At 39.0% G+C, this 25,917-nt stretch overlaps 1 protein-coding gene and 1 long non-coding RNA gene across 6 annotated transcripts in view; one reads left to right on the top strand and one right to left on the bottom strand.

Annotated features, from left to right (window-relative positions):
- The window catches only part of ARHGAP18 (Rho GTPase activating protein 18), a 195,517-nt gene extending 184,255 nt beyond the window's left edge, over positions 1 to 11,262 (bottom strand). For all 5 annotated transcript variants that reach the window (XR_013534912.1, XR_013534915.1, XR_013534914.1 and 2 more), the window contains exon 1: positions 10,821 to 11,262. Coding sequence is in view for 2 of the 5 variants with exons in the window: in XM_078370783.1 (XP_078226909.1) it covers positions 10,821 to 10,984 (164 nt within the window). In the remaining 3 variants the exon portion in view is untranslated. The remainder of the gene's footprint in view (positions 1 to 10,820) is intronic.
- Positions 11,263 to 11,295: 33 nt separating this feature from the next.
- On the top strand, positions 11,296 to 12,350 carry LOC144582354 (uncharacterized). The gene is made up of 3 exons (XR_013534917.1): positions 11,296 to 11,434; positions 11,963 to 12,079; positions 12,250 to 12,350. It is a non-coding gene; the product is annotated as an uncharacterized LOC144582354 (long non-coding RNA).
- The last annotated feature ends 13,567 nt before the right edge of the window (positions 12,351 to 25,917 follow it).

Genomic DNA, 25,917 nt, shown 5'->3' on the forward strand with positions numbered 1-25,917 from the left:
GAGATACATATAATGTGGATCGTGACATGTGTCAAATGTACTCCTGCCCTGAATCCTTACTTTCTGAATGAAAACCTGGGTGTCATTTGGTACTGTGAGATAGACAAACCCACATCCACAACTTGCTTCAGATGCCACCTTCACCACACCCTCCCCAGACCTTGCACAAACCTAGAGTAGTTCCAGCAAGGCTCCCCACATCTAAACTGCACATGAAGACACTAGGCTGACCATCAGGCTTTTCCAGACTACAACCCCTCTGCTTCCCTCCATTTGGAGGTAGATCTCATTTTGTGAAATCTGTGAAGAGGGCAGCAGATGGCAACAGGCTGACACTTTATACTGTAGCAGAGTTTCTAAGACCAATTTGACCTCATACTCTGGGAGTTTAAGCACAAGGTACATGAAGTATCACATTCCTTTGAAGGGGCATAAGCAATTAGACAAACGGTAGCCCTGCTGCTATGACAGTGGATCACCCTAGACTTGGGTGTATTATACATTCTAGCCTGGTTATCCCCCCACCATATCCTACATTTCACTTGAGATCATTTGAAATAGACTTTTTACTTGACAACTTTGACAAATCTCATCTTTCCCCCAAAGGAATCTATATCCAGGGCTAGGTGCAGACCTGCAGGCCTTGTAGAGGTCTATGGGAAAAGACTGTCATTCATGCAAAGGCTCAGTAGTACGTAAGGTGTCTTTAAAATACAGATTCCTGAGCTCCAGTCTCAAGAAATTTTGATCCAGGAAGATTCAGGTGGGGCAGAGAATCTGTATTCTTCAAAAGTTCATTCACTACTGGCACCACCCAACCATCACTCAACTCTCCACCTCATTATGTCTGAAGTATATTCATGTTAGGAGCGCACTGACCTAAACTGCACACCTACAAGCAATGCAAAAAGCTTCATCTTGCTCTCAGAATAAGGAAGGACCCATTCATTCATTCATTCATTCATTTGTGCATCAGACATCATGCTAAAAATCTTTAGGGAAATAAATAATAGAGTTTCTTTGGGCAGGACTGACTACATAATCTACGGGGTACGGTGAAAAACAAAAATGTGAGGCCCCTTGTTCAATATATTTTTTTTAAAAGACAGAGTATCACTTTGTTGCCCAGGCTGGAGTGCAGTGGCATGATTTCAGTTCACTGCAACCTCTGCCTCCTGGGTTCAAGTGATTCTCCCGCCTCAACCTCCCAAGTAGCTGGAATTACAGGCATTTGCCACCACACCCAGCTAATTTTTGTATTTTTAGTAGAGACGGGATTTCACTGTGTTGGCCAGGATGGCCTCGAAATCCTGACCTCAGTCGATCCTCCCACCTTGGCCTCCTAAAATCCTGGGATTACACATGTGAGCCACTGTGCACAGAGAAATTAAGATGCCTTTATCCCTGTAAAATAGGACTCAAGAAATATTAAGAATCTCAAGACAGCAACAGCAGAGCATTAAACCAAGCATAGGGCCCATCTGACCATGGGCAAATCATGTTCATTTTGAGAATTCACTTATCTAAACTACACTCCTCGGAGCAATAAAAAAGACAAGAAGTACTTCATTCGGCTCTCAGAACAAGGATATCACTTAGAACTACATCCATAATGCTGGCCCAGCCTGTGTAGGAAGAAGGAATCTAGAACATTCCCACCTGAGAAACAAAATTCCACTAATTTTGGCAAAAAGTGATGAGCCAATAAAAAAAATATTAATGATCATTAAGAAACAGTTTCTATCTCAATAAACTCTTCTAATTGAACACCTAGACTTTGCACTTCTAATGAGTATGCTTAAAATAACAGAATAATAAATTAGCATACTCCATTACTTTGGGGTCTTCTTGGGGACTACAGCTTTCTAGAAGCTATAAAAATAAATCCTTAGAAAATTCCCTCTTTGTTGAACTGACCAGGGGTTATGCAAGTGATATCCATGAAAAGGAAAGAACAACAGGTCTTCTTCATTTCTACTTAACTCACAATAGCTTCTAATATCCTGTCTAATCTTAATAATATGCAAAAAAGTATGAAAAATTTCACTCAAGACACCCAGGTCGAAACTTGAATTAATCCAAAGGCGCTTAATAAATGAGCTCTTTCATACTACAGAACATTATTCTTGTTAAGCCATTTGTCAAATTCAAACTCCAACATTTCACATTAGTAATCATCATGATTCTATAATACAGAATTATGCAGTTTAAGAAGCTGATGGCTATTTTGTTGTATGGATTTGGGGATCTATAAACCCAAGTCTTGGTATTTATTCCTATCCCTTTAAGATTAAAGAATTTAAAAAAAATAAAGGGTACAGACCAAAAGCATGACAGAAATGCCTGTTCTTCATAAACACAGTGCTTAACAGTTTTTGTATGGATCATGATTTTCGAGGTTACTATATTAACTGCCGAAGTGCCAAAGGCTTGGTTCTTCTACATTTACTGTTTCATTGTTGTTTTGCCTTATTTGTATTCAGACATAATACTTGGCTTCCGAACATTATAAATACCAATCAACAAAATTAAAATGAGCACAGCCAGCATATAGTATGTTGAAACTGTGGTAGAGGGGAAACAAAAGCGTGCACAGAGTAATAAGGGCTTTATATTGTTTAAAAGGCACCTTACCCAGATGTTAAGGGATGTTTTCTCCTTGCAAACCAAATAGAGCCAGGAAAGATGACCTCCCTAGCACTGCAGCCATTTCTAGAAGGCACGTGTACATTTAAGTTTCTTGCTCTGACACCGTCTAAGGGTAGCAAAATGTGAGCCATTCATGCACATCCAAAATAAAATCTCACTGACTTCCCAGGAAAAGTAGAAAAGGGAAGTATCAGGTATAGAATCACAATTTTACACACTGAAAACAAATTTACAAACTAATACGGTACTTGTCAAATTTGCTAAAGAAAAAGAATTTTGCTGAATTGAACACTATACCTGTTGGACTACAGTTTTATTGCAGTCCACTGACAAATGTAATATCCATTCAGTAACAAAATTCCAGTTTATGGATTTTCTGAATACTAGTAAAACAACAAAATCTATGTCTAGTTGTTGTTTTGAACTTATCAAAACATCTCATACATACTTTAACCAGCACAGCCTATATGATAGCTCTAAAAACCATGACAGGTAAATATTCTTCGGAATCATTCCTTTAAAAATACATTTCAGCCCTGGGAATTCCGAGTTGGTGAGCCTGGGGTAAGGGCCAAGCCTGGGCTTAAAATAATTTTAAAACTCCCTGGGTGATTCTGAAACACAGCTGGGGCTCAGAACCACTGTTCCAGACAAATGGTTCTCAAGTGGTCCCTAGACCAGACACATCTGGGAACAGGGTCCAAATGCAACTTTTGCAGTTCCTCCCACACATACTAAATTAGAAACCCACTGGGAGGAAGGAGGAGTTTAACAGGCCCTCTGTGGGATTCTGGTTCAACTTTGAGAATCGGTTTGTTCTAAAGATGAGTTATATCAAAATTGTCTGTCTTGTAATTACTAAAACAAGGCTACCAGACCTTTCACCGGATTTTGATAGTTTCTATATTCATCATTCAAATCAACATCAATCTTAGACATTTACTACTTCATGTAAGGACCTAACAGCTGCTACTTTGGAAATGTTTCTACAGGCAGTCACTTGTAGGATCTTAGCCTCCAGCTCTTTCTCTGTGTTACAGTGGAGGTCAGCAAACTTTTCCTGTTAGGGCTAGATAGGAAATGTCTTCAGCTTTGCAGGCCACATGGTCTCTGTCACAAACGACTGTCATATACAACACATATGTGAATCGGTGTGGCTATGTTCCAATAAAACTTTATTTACAAAAGCAAATGTCAAGCCAGATTTGGCCCAAGGGCTGCAGTTCTTGTAAACTCTAAGTTTAAGAAATGATGACAGACTAGTTGGGAAAGCAAAACAAAACACAACACACTACTCCTCACCCATGAAGGCACACTCTCCTGTGAGTACAAAACTTATCCAATCTGGAAGGACAGGCTATAAGGAAAAGGAAAGAAAGAGAAAGTGGTTCATATATTCACTTATCCACATAGTAAACACTAATTAAGTACACACTAATGTTTGGAACCAAACACCAAAGCCTACCCTCACAGACCCAAGTTTAACAGAAGAAAAAAAAAATGGATTAGAAAGGAATAAAAAGAAACGACACTTTAATACTGATCAAATGGTTCTGAGAGTGTAGGGTTGATGGACAAGGTCTGAAGCAGCCAGGAAACAGGTGACATGAGGCTTGGATCTTCAGGGATGAAGAGGATGAAGCCACTTGGGGAAAAAAAGGGAGAAAAAACATTCTCTCCATGGGGAGACAGCAGGTGCAGAGGCGCAAAGCTCAGGATTAATACATTCAAGAAACAAAGAGAAGATCAACATAGCTGGACCACAGGGACAATGGAGAGAAAGGGGAGACAGACTCGGAGCATAGGCAAATTGGGATATACCTTGTCTGTCTAAGAAGTCTGAAGTGTATGTAGATATGCAGTATTGTAAAAGCTGGAAACGGTCATAATCAGAATCTTTAGGGAAAAAAAACCCAATAGATATCCTAGCTGTAGCATAAAGGACCAAACAGGAGAGTATTGCAACTTCCTAAAACATTAATTGACTAAATATAGGTCAATGCAAATAAAAAGCAGAGAGACGCTCCAAAAAAGGAAAGATATTTGAGAATAGAGCATTGTGACATGAATACCCTTCCATGGTAAACCATGTTTATATTCAGGGAGGTAAGGGAAGACAAAGTTTTAAAAGAAAAAAATAAGGAGGATTACATAATTGCTTTGACATAATTATCCTTGGCTACAAAAATCAACAACAAGGGTAATGCCAGTCGAAGATTGAACCCGCGGTTGCTGGGCAGATGTCACTGCAGAAGAATTTTTCGGATAAGCTTTTAATGGCATTTGTGCAAGCTGGTGATTTCTTTGGTCTTTTGTAACTTTTTTTTTTTTTTAATTAGACATACAAGCACGAGTACCTTCCCTTCATAGCCTTCTGCAATGCTTAACAGACCCAGTGAAAGAGAGGTTGATTGAACCAAAGTAGGGACTGGTAGAATGGATGAGAGGAAATGTTTTACAAGGCTTTTCTGAACTTGCATAGACATTCTTTCCTGCTGGATGGAAGAGAAAGAGCTAAAAAGATTCTCCTTGATCATTTGAGAGACTAGAAAAGGTCAGACTTAACTGAGACAGGAAATACAGCAGGCGGAGCAAGCTTGGATGACAAATATAAACCCTATTCTGTTACGGGTATCCTGAATTTCAGACATCTGGGGAAAGATACAGAGGTGGTCTTAAATGTTTATTTCATAAAGTAAGTTATATGAAATCACTCTAAAAGCTTGGAAATAGAATGCAAACAGTACTAATATTTTTAATAATCATGTCATGACACACCTATAAAATGGAATATATTTGAAACCAGAGTAAGAGTTGAATACATTTTCAAAGAGCGATAAGGAGACTATTGCAGGATTTCTCACTTCTATGTTTCAAGTAGCCCATCTGGGGGGTCTGGAGGAAGCCCACTTCCTCCTTTACTCGTAAGTACTTCTGGAAAGATAAAGGCCTATGAGCAAAAAACCACAAAGTTTGGTCCTATCAGCCTTCCGACCTCTTCTGGTCTACTCCAAGTCAGGGTGGTCCTCCCAAGTTCAGCCTCTTTCTTGTCTACCGCTAGTGAAATGATTCCAATGTCATGAGAGTACTAATACCCACATCCCTGCTAAAGCAGGATAGTGAACAAGTACAACTAATATAGAAGGTCAAAGGATAAAATTCAGCCTTCCTAACTGCAAGGAATGTAGTGCTGCCAGTTTAGGTTTTGAAAGGGGTTAGCTAATTGAGAAAAGCAGACCCCACAGATCACAGAGCCCCAGTAGCTGGTGTGCAGTAAAATATTTAATAAATAAAGGAAGTGACTCTGTGGCACATAAGCTTTCTTATTCAGTCTTAGAGTAGACATTTTCCGGCTTATTTAAGCCAAAAGAGATGTTTTAACAGAATAAACCATTTTCTCTGAAAATAACAACACTGGTGTCAAAAAGGGTTCACAGGACAGATACCAAAAATATTAACTGTAAGTCTGAGTGCTAAGATTGTAAAATACTTCATTCCTTTTGTAGACAAGTTCCTGTATTTTCTAAGTTTTCTATAGGACACCGAAAACATTATAGCAATTAAGTTTGGGTGGAGGGATTATGGTTTAATTTGAGGATAAGTCTGTGTATTTTTTAGGTTTTCTATAATGAAAATACGTTATGTTTGTAATTAAAAATAAAACATAATTTAGAGAAGAGAGTCTATGTGCTGGCTTCCACCTCCACTGCTACCTCCTTAGTGCAAGTTACCAGTATCTCCTGTCTACAGCAATGGTGTCTTCCCTGATCTCCAGCTTTCCCTCTTGACATTCTCCACATAGCAGCCATAGTGCTCCTTTAAAATGCATCCTACAGTGGGTTCCACTGCACTTTAAAAATTCAGTCTCTATAGCCCTTACCTATCTGTCTAAACTTATCTCCTTCCTCTTGTCTCCCCCACACCCTAGTTCCCACCTCATTCTCACCCCCATACTCCATTCCTACCATTAACCCAGCACACACACACACACACACACACACACACCCTCCAGTGTGACCACACTACTATATATCCATTGCTAGAGCAAACCAAACAACCAGGAACATGTCCCCAGATATCAGCTCCATTCCAGGTTCAAATCCTCAGAAAGAGCTTCCCTCAGTGCCCTACCGGAAGTCACATGTCCTCAGAGAGAGCTTCCCTCAGTGCCCTACCGGAAGTCACATCATTTCCTCAGAGAAGGCTTCCTTCAGTGCCCTACCAGAAGTCACATGTCCTCAGAGAGAGCTTCCCTCAGTGCCCTACTGGAAGTCACATCATTTCCTCAGAGAAGGCTTCCTTCAGTGCCATACTGGAAGTCACGCTCTATACTGTTTCTTTCTCTGCTCTTCACAGCCCCAAGAAATGCAACTATTCAGATTCCAAATGGATTTTCACATGTGATAAGATGTCTGCCACGGCCCTCACTTAACCTCCATTGCTGAGCTACTTAGCAGAAACAATATCATTGAGAAACAATACCAGACTTTGCCTCAAACCTCAGTATGTGTCTGTGTTCTCAAATTGTATTCCTAGCAGTGACAATCTGAAAGTCACTGGCTGGGCTAAAAGCTAACTATATCCTTGAAGATGACACAAAATCCCTGGAATTTGGGCATGAATATATCAATCCTAAAACTAATTCCATTTTTCTGGCATCTTGCCTAGACTATACACAGTTAATGTTTGAGTATTTCCAGTTCTCTGTAGGTACAATTATCCTTTCATTAAATTGCTAAAACCAAAGCTAGGAATCATTTAAGTAATGGAAAATTTCTTTATTAAATCAAAACCAATCGGTGACTAGCACTAAGACTGAAACCTATCATACTATACAAATACAGCTGAATAGCTCTTTTTAGACTGTTATGAAAAATTTGAAAGAGGGAATAACTGAGAAAGTTCTCTATTTATGATGATGATTTTTTTTTTTTTTTTTTTTTTTTTTTTTAAGAGATAGGGTCTTGCTCCATCACCCAGGCTGGAGTGCAGTGGCAAGATCATAGCTCACTGCAGCTTGGAACTCCTGGGCTCAAGGGATCCTCCTGCCTCAGCCTCCCAATTAGCTAGGACTATAGGCATGTGCTACCACACCAGGCTAATTTTTAATTTATTTGTAGACAGGATCTCACTATGTTGCCCAGGCTGGTCTCAAACTCCTGACCTCAAGCCATCTTCCCAGCTTGGCCTCCCAAGTAGTTGAGACTACAGGCTTGAGCCATCCCAACCTGCTCTAGATTTCATTAATATATTTAATATCTATATAGCTGAACTGTTCAGATCCTAAGCACTAGTTGAGTCCATCTCTAAAGTAGTAATAGAGAAGCCTGTAATCTCAGCACTTTGGGAGGCTGAGGGGGGCAAATCACGAAGTCAGGAGTTTGAGAATAGCTTGGCCAACATAGTGAAACCCTGTCTCTGCTAAAAATACAAAAATTAGCCAGGTGTGGTGGCACATGCCTATAGTCTCAGCTACTCGGGAGGCTGAGGCAGGAGAATAGCTTGAACTTAGGAGGTGAAGGTTGCAGTGAGCTGAGACTGTGCCATTGCACTCCAGCACGGGTGACAAGAGTGAGACTTTGTCTCAAAAACAAACACACACACACAAAATATATATGGCAGTAGAGATATAAGGAAACACCCAACAGTTCTTACTTAATGAATCAAAAAGCAGCAAAACCACGTTAGAACTGAAATTCTAGTACTATTTAATTGTTAAAAGGGAATTCATTATATTTCAAGCATGTGCTTCACAGACTAACTCCCTCTAAGGGAGCTTATAAAATCTCAGTTTTCTATCTGATATGGAAGAGACAGGAAGGGTGGATGGGGGTCTGGGATAGAGGAAGGGATGGCCTCACCATGATTCTCACCCCTTAAAATGGGAAACATAATGTCTTGCCCTGAAATAGTTTTACTCCTCATTGTGTCATAATTGGGTGACAGAGGAAAGAAGGAGAGAAAGAAACCGAACAGTCTCTCTTTCGGATAGTCAAAGGCAGAAATCACTTTTTCTTGTTTTCTTCTTTTGACTGAACATTAAGGCACTACTCTAGGTGACTGCTGCGTGTGGAACTCAGCATTAGAACACATTTTATGTCTAACTAGAATAGGAATGATCATGGCTGGTTAGGGACTTACCATCCCAGACAATGAGACTGACACAGACAAGGGAATGGAAGACAGTTTTTCCTCAGTAAAATCCTGGGTCTTTGAGAGCTTCTGAGAAAGGCACTTCTTAAGTAATTTCACTAAGGGACACGGGTGGGACCTGTGCCTCTAGCAGCATGAACAGGCAATGATCAGACGTCAAACTATGAACATCAGAGACCCCAGACAGCTTTTGTCTTTCCCTGAGTCCACTGAGGGCTCAGAAAGTGGAGTGTTGCTAATGCTGGTGTGCTGACACCTAGAAGAGGAAGAAATGGGTTTTTCCAAGATTCTGGGCAAGTAATCAGACTTCAGAGAACTTTGTCCTTTTGTAGAACAAAGCTTGTTGACTGAATGTATGTGGGTTCTAAGTCCCTACAGGACAGACAAGAAATAGGAATTTCTAGCCCTATCCAAGCTTGACCCCTCAACCTTTCTTACTGGAGCATGTGTCCTCAGGTTTGTCTCCTTCTCCTAGCTTTGTTAGAATTTCCTGACTGGTTCCAATCATCTTTAATTAACTCTTTTAGGGATGAGACACACCTCCCCTGCCCTATGCACCTGCCTGAATTTCAGGCTGCCTTCATAGACTGTGACGATCTCCCATGAAAAGCTATGGAAAACAGCAAGTACATCAGCGAAGGCTTGGATTACCAGTTATAAGGCACATTTTTGAATGTATTTTACAGTATGTCTATAAAAATACTGTCACTTATTCATGGTTAAATGGGCCTGCCAGGGAATGCATCACAAATGCTAAATTATGTTTACGAAAAGGCTTTAAAAGCAATCAACCGCCCAGAAATTACAACTTTTTTCCAGTCAAGTAGTCACCACTCAACAAGTATTTCCTTGTCTTTTTTCTTCCTCTGCCTCACTGCAAGATTTGTACTCGATTTATTTTGGTTTTGACAAGAGAAAAAAAATCCTTTGATGCCTCAGAGAAAGAATACAATTATTATTAATGAGTCGTTTTAAATAAGTGTATATTTAAGCATGAAGCAAGTCTAATATCAAACTAGGAAGAAGACATTTTTCTGTCCCATTTGATTAAAATTACTAAACGTTAGACAATACTTATAGACCTTATCTTATTAACTGAAGATTTACTTGGAAAAGTGCTTTCTCTTAACACTGCTAGCCAAATAAATAGCAATGGAAATTGTAGCTATGATTAGATGACATTTTGGACAGGTTTTCTTTGGTGGCACAGAGTTAAATATGTTTATGCAGCTGCTCTCGGATTCATTTTTTACAGACCACTCTCTTACACTTTTTCTTCTATATGAGAAGCCATATGAAGATGTTGATTTTCCACAATTTCCATCAGAAATGTTATTTTGCAAATGTTTGAAAATGTTTCTTCACTTTTAAACCAATGCTTGATTGGAGATGTCATCCTGCTCAGCACCCAAAGATGAAGAGTGCTAATTTAAAATTTTTGTTTAAATTTGTGTCTCCTATTTCAAGAGTACACCCTGAACACGTTTGGGGTTGTGCTGTTATTTCTTAACAAATAACCAGATAATCATAGTGTGACTATTTCCTATGGTCAGCCTAAGTTCGATGCCGACCAAGGTTGATGTGAATTTCAATATTGTTAATTTTTCTCTCCTGGCTGTAACTGAAATTATAATCGTCTCAAAAAGGCTATCAATTATGATATCAATTTACCGACAGGCATAAAGTACCTTTTTCCAGGATATCCCAGTAATTATTTTTAAATATAGAAAACAAAGTACTCTTAACCTCATCTTGCAAATAGAGACTTAAATACTAGGCTCAAGACAAAATTCTACCAAGTAAATTTTAGAGTCAAGACAGACAGCTTAGTAAGAACACTATTGCTTGTCTTTAATCCCAACCTAAAAAGATTTTTTAAAAATCCCCAAAAAGTCCTCTTCTCCTGTCTGAAGAACAAACTAGTAGAGTGAGAGCAAGGCTAAAGACCTTTCCCAGCTGTACATTTTAAAGTGGATATGCATTGCAAAAAGAAAAACATGCAAAGATGCTCTCCTTACCGGAGGTGAAAGCATTGAACCAGCTCTGTTACTACTGTAACCATCTTCCGCAGGTGGAGAGCAGGGAACGCCAGGGTCCCAAGAAGTGATGCAAAGCGATAAACAGAGCTCCTGCAAGAATCTTCCCTAAGCACTTTCTTCCATGACACACCTACTTGTAGCATCTACGCGCTCTTCACGACTAACCCCAATCCCGTCAGTTCTGCTCATTCATCCAGCAGCTGCTGGAAGGACCGGGCTGAAGCGTGGGCACGAGGAGCGGGAGACGCGTGCGAGCGCTCAGCGGGCAGAGCGGCCGCAGCCGGTGGACTCCCAGTGCCTCTGCTGCTGCGCCGCTGCAGCTGACCCTGCGAGAGCCGCGTGTTATTGGGCAGAGAAGATCAGCTTTCCAGGAACAGGCATCAGCTGTGCACGAGCCCGGCAGCTCCTCCAGACAAGTGCTAGCCGGTGTTGGTGCAAACCGAAGCTTGCTATGTGCTCAGAAAGCGGCCCCAGCTACTGAGCATGCTCGGCTTCTTCCCAGCTGCTGTTATCAGGGCCCCTCAATAGTTGACTTCTGTTGATTTGGAAAAGGGCGAATGAAGGAGCGGGCACGAGGGTGCGATTCGGTGAAGGTAATACCTTAAATTTGGAAATGATGTTTTCCGTACCCCCGCGCCCCTTCTCAACCGCAAAAATAAAATTTAAAAAAACAGTTAAGGATACACTGCTCTGCACTTAGGAAATATTTTTATTGATAGGATGATAGAGACGTTTGAAACCTACCAGCAGCGTTTAGTTTTCAGCTTTCTCCCTGCCCAATTATGTTGCCTCTGGGATCAAGCTTGTGGTGTAAACTGCGAAAGGGTTTAATCCTAACAAATCACTGTTCCTCGAGGATTAAGCATAGAATTGCCTTGTATTTGAAGATCTAGGCAATATGCCACAGATTAATTATCTCTACAATCATAATCTGCCTCCTACTAGACAACAACTTTCTTAAAACAAATATTTTATAAAGTAATTATGCCAGTTTTGAAATTTAAATGTTAATCTATATTATATCATACATCTTGAAATTTAAGTCTTCCAGATGGTAAGCTCAATGCAAGCAGAGAATGCCTGGCTGATTCACGATGGTAAACACAAATCTTTTCTTACAGACTTGGTGGATGGCCAGTACTCCATAAATGTTCCTGTGATGATGAATTGGTGAATTGGTGGGTTTGTTAGATCATCTGTTAGCGGCGCTTATAGGAAAGCTGAAGTTCTTGAATTTGGTATGGACCCCTATACTAACTCTTGACCTTCTCAGCTATTTTGGGCTGGTCAATTATTTGAAAATAGAAATACGCTATACATTAGGTGTACAATACTAAGCAAATGGCTTTTGGGTACTATTTACATTTTAATATTTTTATTATGCCTCCTTTTCTTCTCTTTTTTTCAGCCCTCTAAGATGCTACTCTCCAAGTTGAGCCTGATTCACAGCATGCTGCCTCAGTGACTACTGAAACCAATAACATTAACTCTCCATGGTTTGCAGATAACAACATTATTTCATTTTGAAAAAATTTTAGCCAGAGGCTTTCACAGCTGAAAGAGAGTCTAAAAGCTGGGCCTGTGAAAGGCCACACAGAACATGGGTGAGATGGAAGTCAAGTATTTCTTGAGTCCCTACCAGGTGTCTCTCAGGCCTGGCCCATGAATCTAGTTTCTTGGGGGCAGGAAAGTCCCCTCTTTTTCTCCCTTCTTTCTCTGTCTCATCCTCTGGCTTTTTTTTTTTTTTGAGATAGGGCCTTGCTTTCTTGACCAGGCTATAGTGCAGTGGCACAAACACAGCTGAGATAAGTGCCAGCTGGTGCAGTGTCAACCTCCTGGGCTCAAGCAGTCTTCCCACCTGAGCCTCCCAAGTAGCTGGGACTACCGGCACATGTCACTACTCTGGGCTCTTTTCTCTGTTTGTTTGTTTTAGTAAAGACGGAGTCTCACCATATTTCCCAGGCTGATCTCAAACTCTTGGGCTCAAGCAATCCTCTCTCCTAGACCTCCCAAAGTGCTGGGATTACAGGTGTGAGCCACTTACACCTGGCCTTCTTTCTGTGCTTTTAGGACTCCAGAGCTGTCTGAGTAACTCCTTACTCCAGAGCATGCCCACTCTGGCTCCCCTTCCCTGTGCATTTTCAGTGATACTTTCTTCATTGCCTTTAGTTGAATCATATCCGACCATACCAGCAGCTTTGAATTTCCTAAGGGTAGAGAGAATGCTGGTGTTTTGCATCTCTCTGTATAATTTTATACATACAATTTCAATTGTATAATTGTATACATCTATGCAATTACTGCTTTTCACATGTGGTCAAGATTACATGGAGACACAGGAGGAAGTTCTTCTATTGTAATGACCATTTAGAAAGTTGACAGAGTTAATTCAGGAACATCTCTTAAAGGAAGTGATTGCAGAAGGAGAAAGAACTTTTCCATATAACTGAATGAAAGATTTCATAACTGGAAAGGAAGATGTAGACCTGATAACTAGGGCGGGGCTATTATAGTTTTTAATCCCTACTTCTCTGTCCTAAACAAAAATAGAAGCAGAATTGGGGAGACACAACTGCTCCTGCCATAGTCCCCACAGACTCATTCAATTCCATAGCAGAGATTTCTTATTCCATCTACCTCATTTACCATCTACCATTTTTTCTTGCTATTTATTATACTGCAGTGAACCTGGTTCTCAAAGGTTGTTCAAGGTGTCCTAATCACCAAAGCCATGAATTTCTCAGTTTTGATGACAAAAATCATAATTGTCACTTATTTGTACCTTATTCTTTGTCAAGCACCACTAAATTCTTTAGAAATATCACATTTAATTACCATATGAAGCATTTTTTAGCAGCATTTATCACAATCTTATATTTTGACTTTATAGTGTATAATAATGTGTTTGCTAGTATCAAAAGCATATAGGCACACAAACAATAATTGGTAATGGATAAGTACAGAGAATATGATCTTTAGCTGCTGATGAAACCAAGGCTTTGGGAGCCCAGGGTAAGATAGCTAATAGGTGGAACACGTGTGAATTCCATCCTGCCAAAGTTTCAACAGTGCTTAACCAGTCTAGATTACAGCCTAAGTCCACAGGAGTACCTTTTCTAAGGAAATATAGCTGAAGTTAAAGGCAGGAGCCAATTCCAAGTTGACTTGATGCCACTGGGGCTCAGAAACCAATCTCTCAAAATATGGCACTTCTATATGCTGAACCCAAGGAGCCTCAAGGTCTGACCTTCCCTACCCAACCTCTAATCATCTCTCCCAAAACACAGGATGAATCTGAAGCTCCTTTATCTGTTTAAGATCCGGATCCATCAAGGAGAATAGTGGTTTGTTTTCTTCCCCTCTTGGTAGGACCAAAAATGTAAACACACCTGAAAAGACCCTTCATAAGATAATGTCTGCCTCCCAAGATCATTCAGATTCCAAAGTGAACTATTTACAAGTTAACTTCTGTTCCCAGATCCATTCATTCTCCGTCTGATATGGTTTGGCTCTGTGTCCTCATCAAAATCTCATCTCAAATTATCCCCATGTGTTGTTTTTTTTTTTTTTTTTAAAGATTGGGTTTCACCATGATGGCCAGGCAGGTCTTGAACTCCTGACCTCAGGTGTTCCACCCACCTCGGCCTCCCAAAGAGCTAGGATTACAGGCATGAGTATCCCCACCTGTTGAGGGAGGAAGGTGATTGGATCATGGTGGCTGTTTCCCCCATGCTTTCTCGTGATAGTGAGTTCTCATAAGATCTGATGGTTTTATAAGCATCTGGGATTTTCCCTGCTTGCATTTCTCTCTCCTGCTACCTTGTGAAGAAGGCCCCTGTTTCTCTATCACCTTCCACCATGATTGTAAGTTTCCTGAGGCTGTCCCAGCCACATGGCACTGAGAGTCAAACCTCTTTCCTTTATAAACTACCCAGTCTCAGGTAGTACCTTCATAGCAGTGTGAGAACTGACTAATATGCCCTAGTAATCCTATTGCCCTTAACAGAATTCCTCTTCTTCCTGTTCCTGTAACCAGTTTTTTCAGGGTGGTATATAAGCTTTAAAACCTATTGACCAGTATGTAATCATGTTGTGGTTCTCCTGCGTACATGTTAATAAATTTTGGACGCCTCTTCTTCAACTAATCTGCCTTCTTTGAGTTGATTTTTTTAGCGAACCTTCAGGGGCAAAGGGGCTGTTTTCTCTTGGCCCTTACAATGCCAAGTCCTAGCCTTAAACCCTGCTATTTTGTCTCAGTCCTCTACAAAATTCTTTCCTCTTTTGAATTCCTTGACCTCACATTTTTTCTACTTCTATGCCCTTCTTGTTTTTCCAAAAGAGTCAAGGTTTCTTTCCCATTCATTCATTCATTCATCTCATTGTCACTACTTGTAACAATAGTTGTCACTTCTTGTGACTGCTGCATTTCTGCGTAAGTAGTCACCTTGTTTTTTTACTCTTCAATCCTTTTTCCAAAGGAAACCCCAAAGTATCTTCCTAAAGTGTCCTCTACCATTACAATTGAGAAATAAAAATAAAATTCTAAGTCACCCACTGACTTAATGGACCCCACATCTTGGCCAAGAGGACCCCAGAGAAACCTTGAAAACTGAGTTTCCAGGCACGCTGGGATGGGAGGTTAGATCCCTTGTTATATCCCCTCCCTCATTAACTGTCATTAGGCTTGCATCGCTAAGGGTGGAACAGAAGCAAGTCCTCTTAAAAGACTCCACCACTGATATAAGCCAAATGCCTGATGCTGCGCTTTGCAGTTTCAGCAAAACAACTGACCAGCACATCTTGCTGATAAGAGACCATACAGTGGTTCTGGCCAGTCTACAGAGATGTGCGATGAGGGTTTGATGTCCTCTGTTTCACCTTTTGACATCAGAGAGCCAGAAATTCTACCCTCAGATCACGCTAATGCTGCCATTTTTGTAGATGGGACCCATGAAGAGGCATGAAGCTCAACTGCATATGCACACACTTCTCCGTTCATAAGGATTCATGACTCCTAAGGATTCATGACTCCTCTCATCGTTTATTGAATATATTTATATTGAATATATGTGCCTACCCCACACGGCATAAACTCCTGTTCCCTTTGCCCCCTCTCAAATGTGTGTTTCCAGCTTTTGACCAGAGGCTATACTTCCCAGCTTGTCAGAATGGCCACCTGCGGGCTGCGGCCCTTTATGAGAACTAAAGGTCTCCTTTCTACATTTACAAACCTCACCTTTCTTCAGCTGACACAGTGAACACTGTTGATTGTCTTGAGAGAGTCAGCCTAACTTTCTTCTAATAGATCCCAAATTGAGTCTTTATCTGTTCATATCCCTAAACAGTCCATTTGCTCAAGGAAAAGTTGGCTGGTCTGATCTCATTGATCTAATAGCAACACCAAACTCTTGCCATTCATTGGTTAAGGAATGGGTATGTAACCCAATTTTAACAGATGGAAAGGCCAGGAAAGCTTTTGGCAGACTTCAGAAAGCAGCTTCCTTTTTATTTAGTGGATTTCTGAGATTCTCTCTTATGTCTTATATTTAAACAAGGAAATATACACCGCCTAACATTACTAGGAACCATATTCACACCTTGAAAAGAAGTTAATATTGTACAAAGTGAAGAGCAGAGATAAGAAACAATGGGCTCTTGGGTGACATAATTAAACTGATCTACCCACCTAAATGCCTATATTACCTCTTGATTTATTGGATTGTGAGCCAATAAAATCTGCTTAGAAACCACTTGAAATTGGTTTTCTACTTACAGTCAAAAAGCCTCTTGTCTGAGATATGCATTTTTTTATACTTTCTTATTCAAAATGCTGAAATGATTAAGAATAAACTAAATTTCGTGGTATAGCATTCGAGAGCTTCTTCCTGGCCCCTTCTGTCTTGGAACCTTTGTCTCCCATTATATTCTGGTATGCACTTGACACTGTACACGTTTGGCTGCTTGCTCTCACCATGTCATTTGCTATCCTACAGGCCAGCCTTTGTCCTGCATTTTCTCCTACTGAAATTCAACTCTTCAAGATCCAGAGTAAAAGAGACTTCCTTTGAAATAGATTTTCAAAATTAGTAATTCTTTTTATATCTTCATACTTGTTGCTGGTACCTGTGTGTGTACATCTGGGTCCTCCAGGAGGCAGAGCAGCTAGGATGGAATTAAACTGCAACAATGATGTCTGAGGAAATGTGTGGGAGAGAAAATGAAGAGAGCCAAGGGATGCTGGGGGAACTATCAGACTATGATGCAGGTGCGACCCTGAGTGAAGAAGAGAGAAGAGGGAAGGAAGCTGGGTGCAGTGTAGTTATCAAGAAAGTTCAGCAAGGCTGGTGGTAAATCCTCAAGCCAGCCTTTCATCAGAGGAGTCTGACTTCTTCCAGAAACAGGCTGCCCTAGTATGGCTTCCACTCTCAGTCATTGGCTGGGAGCAGTCTACAGGAAGCTTGGTTTCATTATAAAAATGTGATGCTTGTCATCAGGGAACCTTGTTCAGTTACACTCCCTGCATTTGGAGGGTAGGAAGCCACTTGCTCATGACTGCCATACTCTTTATTTATTACTCATTCAGTCTGTCCTAAATTCTACTTGTCATCTACATGAACCTCTTCTCTACTAGATATAAACTCCTTAAGGGAAGGACCTGGATTCATCTTTTTGTCCCACTTTTTGTGTGTTTTCCATAGCATGATCCCAGGAGACTCCTGCTGGTTACTGAACTGCATTCTGGAATATATTGCCCCAGAACTCTATTTGCAACTCCTTAAAAAAGGAATAGGAATAATACACCCCCTAAAGTCAATGAAAACTTGCTTTCATAAGATATAAGATACTGTTCCATGATTAATATTTTTAAAAAGTTTAATTCAGTCATACTCACCTGGCTTCTTCTACAGATCAATGTGTTTCCACAAAGCAGTTTGATTCTGAAATTTCAGCATTGATGAGGTAGTGAAGTGGAGCATTTCCTGATTAATACCAGTTTTTCACAAATTTAATCCCCAAGGCAAGTGGATGATTAAATGTGGAGTTAAATTTATAATGCACTTCAGTTTGGGCTGGAGAAAATTATTTCAGACTGGTATGATACACTCTACTATTTCTTCAACATTCATTTTTAGGCTACATAAAAAATGAATCTCTCAGGTATGTATTTTTTTCAGATAAAAGGAAGATTAATAGTGGTCACTGAGGAAAAAAGGAGATTAGAAAAACCTGTGATTATTTAAGGTGTAATAAGCATTATTAAGCAAGGAGGAAAAGCACCTAAATACAGGTATTTTGGTGCTTCGTTATACTTTGTAGTGTTCTATGTACTATCAATTTAGGGTAAATCCATTTATCTATGGTTAAGATATAATAAATAGTGCTTGTATCAGTTATGGTCCAATAAAGAGACAGAAACCACACAGTAATTTGAGAAGAGAATGCTTACTATAAAGAATCATTATCTACAGAGAAAATTACAAAAAGGGAATAAAAATAAATTCTAAAGAATACCACAAGGCTGAGGGAGGTTACCCAAGGAAGGAGGCTCTCCCCAACACTGGGACTCAGAGTTCTTTGGAGTGGTTGCGGTCTTCCAAATGGTGGAGAAGTTTACTGGGTTTTCCAGGCCAGAAGTGGTCCACAATCTTCAGGCTGATACTCAAAAGTTTTAAGCCTCCTGCTGAGGTGCTGATGGGCTAAGCAAGTAGGCAGGACACTGCATTCTGAGATGCTGATGAGATTTTCTGGGGAGCTACCTGCTGGGCTGCTGATGAACTGACTGGAATCACCAGAAAACCACCAGAGTCCCCTGAAAGAGGTGTTGTTGAACTCTTTGGGCACCCACAGAACTCACCAGAATCTACCTGCAGCAGTGTGCCATTGAACATACTTATATGAAGCTAGCTGGGGTGACTGCAGAGCTCATCCAGAAGCTGCTGCTCAGAGAATGAGATGCCACTGAATTCCCTCTGGAGAGCCGACTAAGATGATTACAGCACTCCCCTGGAAACTGCCTTGGTAGGTACTGCTGTTGCTCACTACTGGAAAGCCTCCTGAAGCACTTTTGGAACCACTGCAAGACTCCTACAGTGGTGCTGCTGATACTCCCTGACTGAACGCCACTGTGTGTCCTGAAAGCCAGTCCAGTACTGCAAGAGCAAGAATACTGGAAATAAAACACCGGAACCGGGAAGACTTCCCTTCCTCCTGCAGTGTCCCTCTAGCGCCCTCTACTGACAATGCCTGCTGGCAAGAGAAAGTTTCAGTGTCACTAACGGGCTATAAAAGAATGGGTTTGGAGCTGAGAAGTAATAAATTAATAACTGACACAGTCCTTTTGTCAAAATCACAACTTTGCATTGAAATTTTCTCTTTACTCACTTGTCCATTCCATTAGTAGATGATATATGTTTCAAAAGTAAGAATAATTTTTGTGTTTCATGTGTAGCATAGCTCCTGGCACATATTATGTATTTACCAAACATTTGTGAAAATGTGGTACTGAATATATAAATATTGTATCCTGTGCTAAAAGATTTACTTGGTCTGAGAGCATTAGGTCTGTACAAATTTAGGTAGCATAAAGGGAAGCTGTTGTTTTCATTGTAAAGAGAAGGAAAATGGCAGCTGTGGAAATTGACATATAGCACATCTGTAGAGTATAGTTTCTAAAAGTGGGATTTTTTAAGTCACTAGGAATTGGAAAGCCTCCAAAAATCTCTAGAGGAAAAATCCTACTTTTTTAAGCACTTATACTAGTAAGCTGTCCTTTTCACACAAATTTTAATAACATGGAAAAATGAAATAAAATAAAAATGACTGAAATATACAACAAAAGTTTATTGTGCTTAAGTATATATCAACAAGATCCACTTCTTTGACATTTTGATTTAAGGACTCAATTTATGTTGAAGGTATTATTTGAATTGAATGAGTTTGGGAGTGGAAGAATAGAGAGATAAAATTATTTAGTCAATATCAAGCATTAAATAAATGCCTCAAGTAGATAGAAAAAGAATCAAAGAGAAAGACAGAGAGATTTATTTTAAGGAATTGGCTCACACAATTGTGGGGGATGACAAGTCTGAATTGTGCAGGGCGGGTTTGCAGGCCAGAGACCCATATCTAATATCTCAATCTGGAGGCAGAATTCTTTCTCCTTTGGGGGACTTCAGTGTTGTTGTTTTTTTTTTGTTTCTTTTTTGAGACAGAGTCTTGCTCTGTGGCCCAGGCTGGCATGCAGTGGCACAATCTTGGCTCAGTGTAGCCTCAATCTCCTGGGCCCAAGAGAACCTCCCACCTGGGCACCCCCGAATAGCTGGTACCACAGGTGTGTACCACTACACACAGCTAATTTTGCTTATTTTTTGTAGAAACAGGGTCTCACTTTGTTGCCCAGGCTGGTCTCCAATTCCTGGGCTTGAGTGACCCTTCTACCTCGGCTTCCCAAAGTGCTATGATTACAGGCATGAGCCACTGTGCACAGCCAGTGTTTTTTCCTTAAGGCCTTCAGCTGATTGGATGAGGCCCACTCACATTATAGAAAGGTAATATGCTTTACTCAAAGTCTATGACTGGTTTAAATTTTAATCATATCTAAAAAGAAAAATCTATATTGATATTTGACCAAATATCTAGGCACCATAACCTAGCCCAGTTGACACATAAAATTAATCCTCACAGTATCTAACTTCATTTACAAAATCACCTTAGCAATGATAACACCAAAAGCTGACAAGGATAACTGAGGCAGAGAGAGAGAGAGAGAGAGAGAGAGAGAGAGAGAGAGAGAGAGAGAGAGAGAGAGAGAGAGACAGACTATTAGTGCAGTGTATTAGTCTGTTCTCTCACTGCTGTAATGAACTACAGGAGACATCATTTATAAAGAAAAGAGGTTTAATTGACTCACAGTTCTGCAGGCTGTATGGGAAGTATGGCTAGGGGTAGGTCTCAGGAAACTTACAATTATGGTGGAAGGCAAAGGGGAAGCAAACACGTCTTACATGTCTGAAGACAAAGGAAGAGAGCAAAATGGGAGGTGCTACACACTTTTAAACACCCAGCTCTCATGAGAACTCACTGTTACAAGAACAGCAAGGGGGAAGTCCACTCCCTTGATCCAATTACCTCCCGCCAGGTCTCTCCTCCAAAACTGGGGATTACAATTAGATATGAAATTTGGGAAGGGATAAAAATAAAATCATACCATGCAGAAATTGTAAAGAAAATATTAACATATAGCATTTAACAAAGCATTACTGGTGTAAAATATTATGACCAAGTGGAGTTCATTGGATGTAGGTCAATGCTAGGAAATATGTTTAAACCCCTACATAAATCAAAAGATTAAAAGGAAATTGAACATGTAATTATGATAGCAGAAGCTTAGCAGAACCATTTTTCTGGCAAGAGGAATTGAGAAAAGGGAACTTTAGGAGTCAGAGAATGTGGGGGAAAATCCCTCAAATGAGAGAGCTGGGAAAGAGAACTCTCTAGTTATACAAAAAATTCTGACACAAGCCCCCACTTATAGCTTATCTGTGCATGTATAAAACATATCCAAGAAGCACAGCAAAGTCTTTGAAAATGTAACTATGATCTAAAACAGGGACAAATTTGTAGACTGGCCTATGCCCAGGGTGGACTCACAGCATAGCACAGCTTTGAGAAATGAACTGACAGTGAAACCATAGTCTAAGATGGAACTTTCAGTCTGAATGTTGACTGACTGCTGACATCAGTCAACATTCTCCACAGGATTTTAACAGGACCCAGAGATTCACAATATAATATTCAAAATGGCTGTGATAAAATGCAAATTACGAAAAGTATTACAAAAATCTAACCAAGTAAAGGAACAGGTCATCTACAGATACCAACTCTGAGATGACCAGATGCTGGAATAACTGGACAAAGACTACTGTTCAGGAATCAAATCTGCTGAAGTACTGATGTAATCAGTACAGTGGCTAAATCTCATTTGCATATGTTAAGTGAAATAAGCTAGACTAAGAAGGGTACAATCTGTATGATTCCACTTATATGGCAATCCAGAAAAGACAAAACTACAGGAATGGTGATCTGTTAAATCAGCGGATGTTTATGGTTAGGAATGAGGGGAGGGACAGGCAGCAATAAGAGTTACAATGGAATCTAGGGGGCAATGAAAAGTTTGGTATCTTGATGGTGGTGTGATTATATGACTACATGCATTTGTCAAAACTCAGAATGTACAACAACCAGGTGTGGTGGTGCATGCTTGTAGTCCCTGTTACTTGGGAGGCTGAGATGGGAGAATTGCTTGAGCACAAGTGTTCAAGGTGGCGGTGAGCTATGATCACACCACTGCACCTGTGGTGACAGAGACTCTGTGTTTAAGAAATAAAATAATAATTTTTAAAACTTACAGTTCATAACAGTGAATTTGCTTTATGTAAATTTAAAAAGAAACTTAAAAATATTTTTTAAAATTACTCTCTCATGGTTGTGAAGAATGATTGAACTCTATTGATGCACCTCCCACCTTACATACTTATATCGTGGCAGCATTTTTATATTCCCTTGTGTTTATAGCTATGATGCAGTCATCATATGTATTATTATTTCATACACTTAATCTCTTGTTTATAAGATTTATCAACATGTAAAAAGTTCTTTTCTACTTCTTGCATCTCATTTCTTCCTGAAACTAATGTTCTCCTCCCTGAAGTACCTTTCTTAATAATTAATTCAGCTCCATTTGTAAGACTATCAGCCACAAACCTGCTCTGTTTCTGACCTGGGCTGGTTCACCCCTCCTTAGGCAATCTGGTGGTCTCCTGCTCCTGGAAGATCACCATATTGATGCCGAATTTAGTGTGGACACCCAATCGGCATAGTGCACTACAGCTTAGAACTCCTGGACTCAAGTGATCCTCCAGCCTCAGCCTCCCGAGTAGCTGGGACTACAGGCATGGGCCACCATGCCCGGCCACATTATCTATTTTTTATATTGTATTGCTTTCTGGATGATCTTCTCAGTATAATTTACAAATTCACTAATTGCATTTCTAAATATAATCATATATTTATTTAATATTTTAAAAAATCTAGTGACTATGGATTTATTTTCTACAAATTCCTTTTTTTGTTTGTTTTTTAAATTACTTGGTAAATTTCATGGTGACTTATACCTTTCTTATATTCTTGTTTGTTTAGTTTATACTACTTTAAGGATTTAAACATAATCATTTTATAGTTTGTGGCTGATAGTCTTATTCTTTAAGTTATTCTTGTGGTTTAATCATATCATTTTTCCCTAGATGACTTTTTTATGGGGCATTGTTTCTGTGTGTTTTAGAATTTTAGATTGTAAACTTATCTTCCCAGGATTTTTATAGTGAGAATCCTATGTGATCTAATTTGACATACCACAGGATTTTCATTAATCCAGTAATAAAATTTGTGTTAATTTATGCAGTTACCAGACTACAGAGATGATGAAAATTTAAACCTGAAATCTGTGTGATTTGGTTCATGATTATAAGTTTATGAGAAATGTATTTGTCTCTTAATTTTTTTCAACTACATCCCTGGCTAAGACTAAAAGTTTTCCCCATCACCTACCTGTGCTAGGGACAGATAATTTTTAGTCTACTCTTCTCTATGTATGTATATAACTTCAATTGCTTATCTTTCTTTAGACCCAGTTCCTTACATGCTATCTCAGCATGAAATTTGCTCAGTTAATTTCCAAGCCTCTAGTTTATCAAGATTCACCTGCAACTCTCAGAAGGCTGAAGCATCAACTCATACTTAACCTTGTTGTGTACAGTTCTCTTTACATTTTTGTCCTTTGGAGATTTCCCTCACTTGTTTGTTAGGATAGCTATATATTTTTAAATTATATACACTCTTTTATCCATCATTTCTATGTATTTTTATATGACAGATTTTTAGTTTATGTACACTGCCCTATTTTCAGAAAACCTTCAACTTTCTTTTTACATTGTATTTAAAATTATTAATTTGCCTGCATTTTTATACACATATAAATATTTTCATATTATTTCTGAAGGCATTTTAATGGCTTCAGATCAGGACAAAATTATATAACATGGCCAATAAATGGTTCATGTTAAAAGACCAAAAGCCTAATCACAGGTTAATAAACAATGTAGTCATCTGGAATTTTACAACAGATTTGAAGAAAACACTGAATACTGAAATGGTTAATGGGGTAATTGCATAAATAACTTTTCTTGGGATAATTGTGTAAATAACTTTTCTTCCCTGGCAAAATCTCTTACTAATAGCTCCTAATTCTAGCTAGAAAATTGACATAGAATTTTGAACATCTAGTGTACAAATTAATGGTTTTGAATGTTTGCAGTTCATCAGTTCTTAGAGACATAAAGATAATTTAGCATAATGTTGGCAGGCCTGCACAGAAATGCTTTTATGGCTGATAGTAATATAAATTGGTGCCATTTTTCTAAAAAGCAGAAGGGCAGTATGTAACAAGATCTTGAAAATATTTTTATATAATTTGACAAAAGAATTCTACTTTTGTGTATATAGCTTTCCTTTTTATTCATCTAATTTTTCCTTCCTTTGTTCATTGACCAACAGTATTTAGGAAGCTGATTGTGTGCCAAGTATTATGATTATTATGTGGATAAAAAGATAATTCAGACATGCTCTTTCCCTTAAGAAACCACACACCTAATTGTGTAACTCACTTCTCTTCCTACCTTCACATTCCCACTCTGTTCCCCAAAGACATGCATTATCTACAAATATATTTTAAAATTTGATAATATATTATGGTAATTTTTTTCACATAAGCTCCTTCAATATTAATACAAAGAAATATAATGGTAACATGAAAAGTAAATATATGTCAGTCTACTTCTTTTATGAGGGAGAAATACAGTCCACAATTAACCTCTAGCCTTAAACTCTAGCCATAGATATTTAAATAATGGAAAGCTATAAAGAAAAACTATCTTTTATTATTTATTTTTAATTTAAATGTATATATTCATTGAGTATAACATGATGTTTTGAATATGTGTACTTTGTAGAATGGCTAAATCAAGCTAACAAACTTGTCATTATTTTATGGTGAAAACACTACTTGCTTAGTAATTTTCAAGAATATAATACATCATTATTAACTATAGTCACCATGCTGGACAATAGGGGAAAAACTATTTTTAAACACTGGCGAACTGGCCACACAGGACTGTGAATTTCTGAAGTGAAAATATTGATGTAAAACCTACCATCACCTGTATTTTCTGTCCAGAGGCAATTCTTTATAGTGTAGATAGGAAAACCCAAACAGTCTGACAATTATTCTGAGCTGAGTAGACCAAGGTTGAAGATATAAAAAGATTAACCAACTAGAATTCATGGGGCAGATTGAATTCTATTCTGCCCCAAAATCTCCAGAAATCTGAGTATGGAACGCTTGAATTTTTACCTGAATACCAAAGTGTTTTTACATAGAATGAATACGCCATAAGGCCAGACAAAAACAGCTTTCAAGAAAGGAATACTTACTTACAACTCGTAAGACAAAATTCACAGAGTTCACAGAACCAGGAATTAAATACTCACAATCCAAGTAGCAAGATCTCATTGGAGATATGAGGCTTGAAGGGCCTTCATTTCAAATTTAGAATAATGACTACTTTAGACACAACTTAAAAGAGCTTAAAAACAAATCTCAAAAGCAATAAGCTACTCCTAAAGAAACTTGATTGCTTTCCAGAAAATAACCAGAGTATTTTCAGATACAAAATCCAGCAGTCAACAACATAAAATTCACAACATTTAGCATCCCATCAAAGCTCACTTGATATGAAGGAAAATGTAACTCAAAATCATAAGAAAAAATCAGTTACAAAAGAAATCAGAAGCAAAAAAAATGACAGATGATGACATTTGCAGAAAATGATGTTAAAATATCTATTATAAATATGTCACAGATAGTAAAATCATGATGAGGAGAGAAATTTAAAGTGTAAAAAAAAAAATGGACTGTAGCTCCTAAAGATGAAAAACATGAAATATAAAATGAAAAAGACAC

This window comes from Callithrix jacchus, chromosome 4, assembly GCF_049354715.1.
Source record: "Callithrix jacchus isolate 240 chromosome 4, calJac240_pri, whole genome shotgun sequence".
Classification (NCBI taxonomy): Eukaryota; Metazoa; Chordata; class Mammalia; order Primates; family Cebidae; genus Callithrix; species Callithrix jacchus.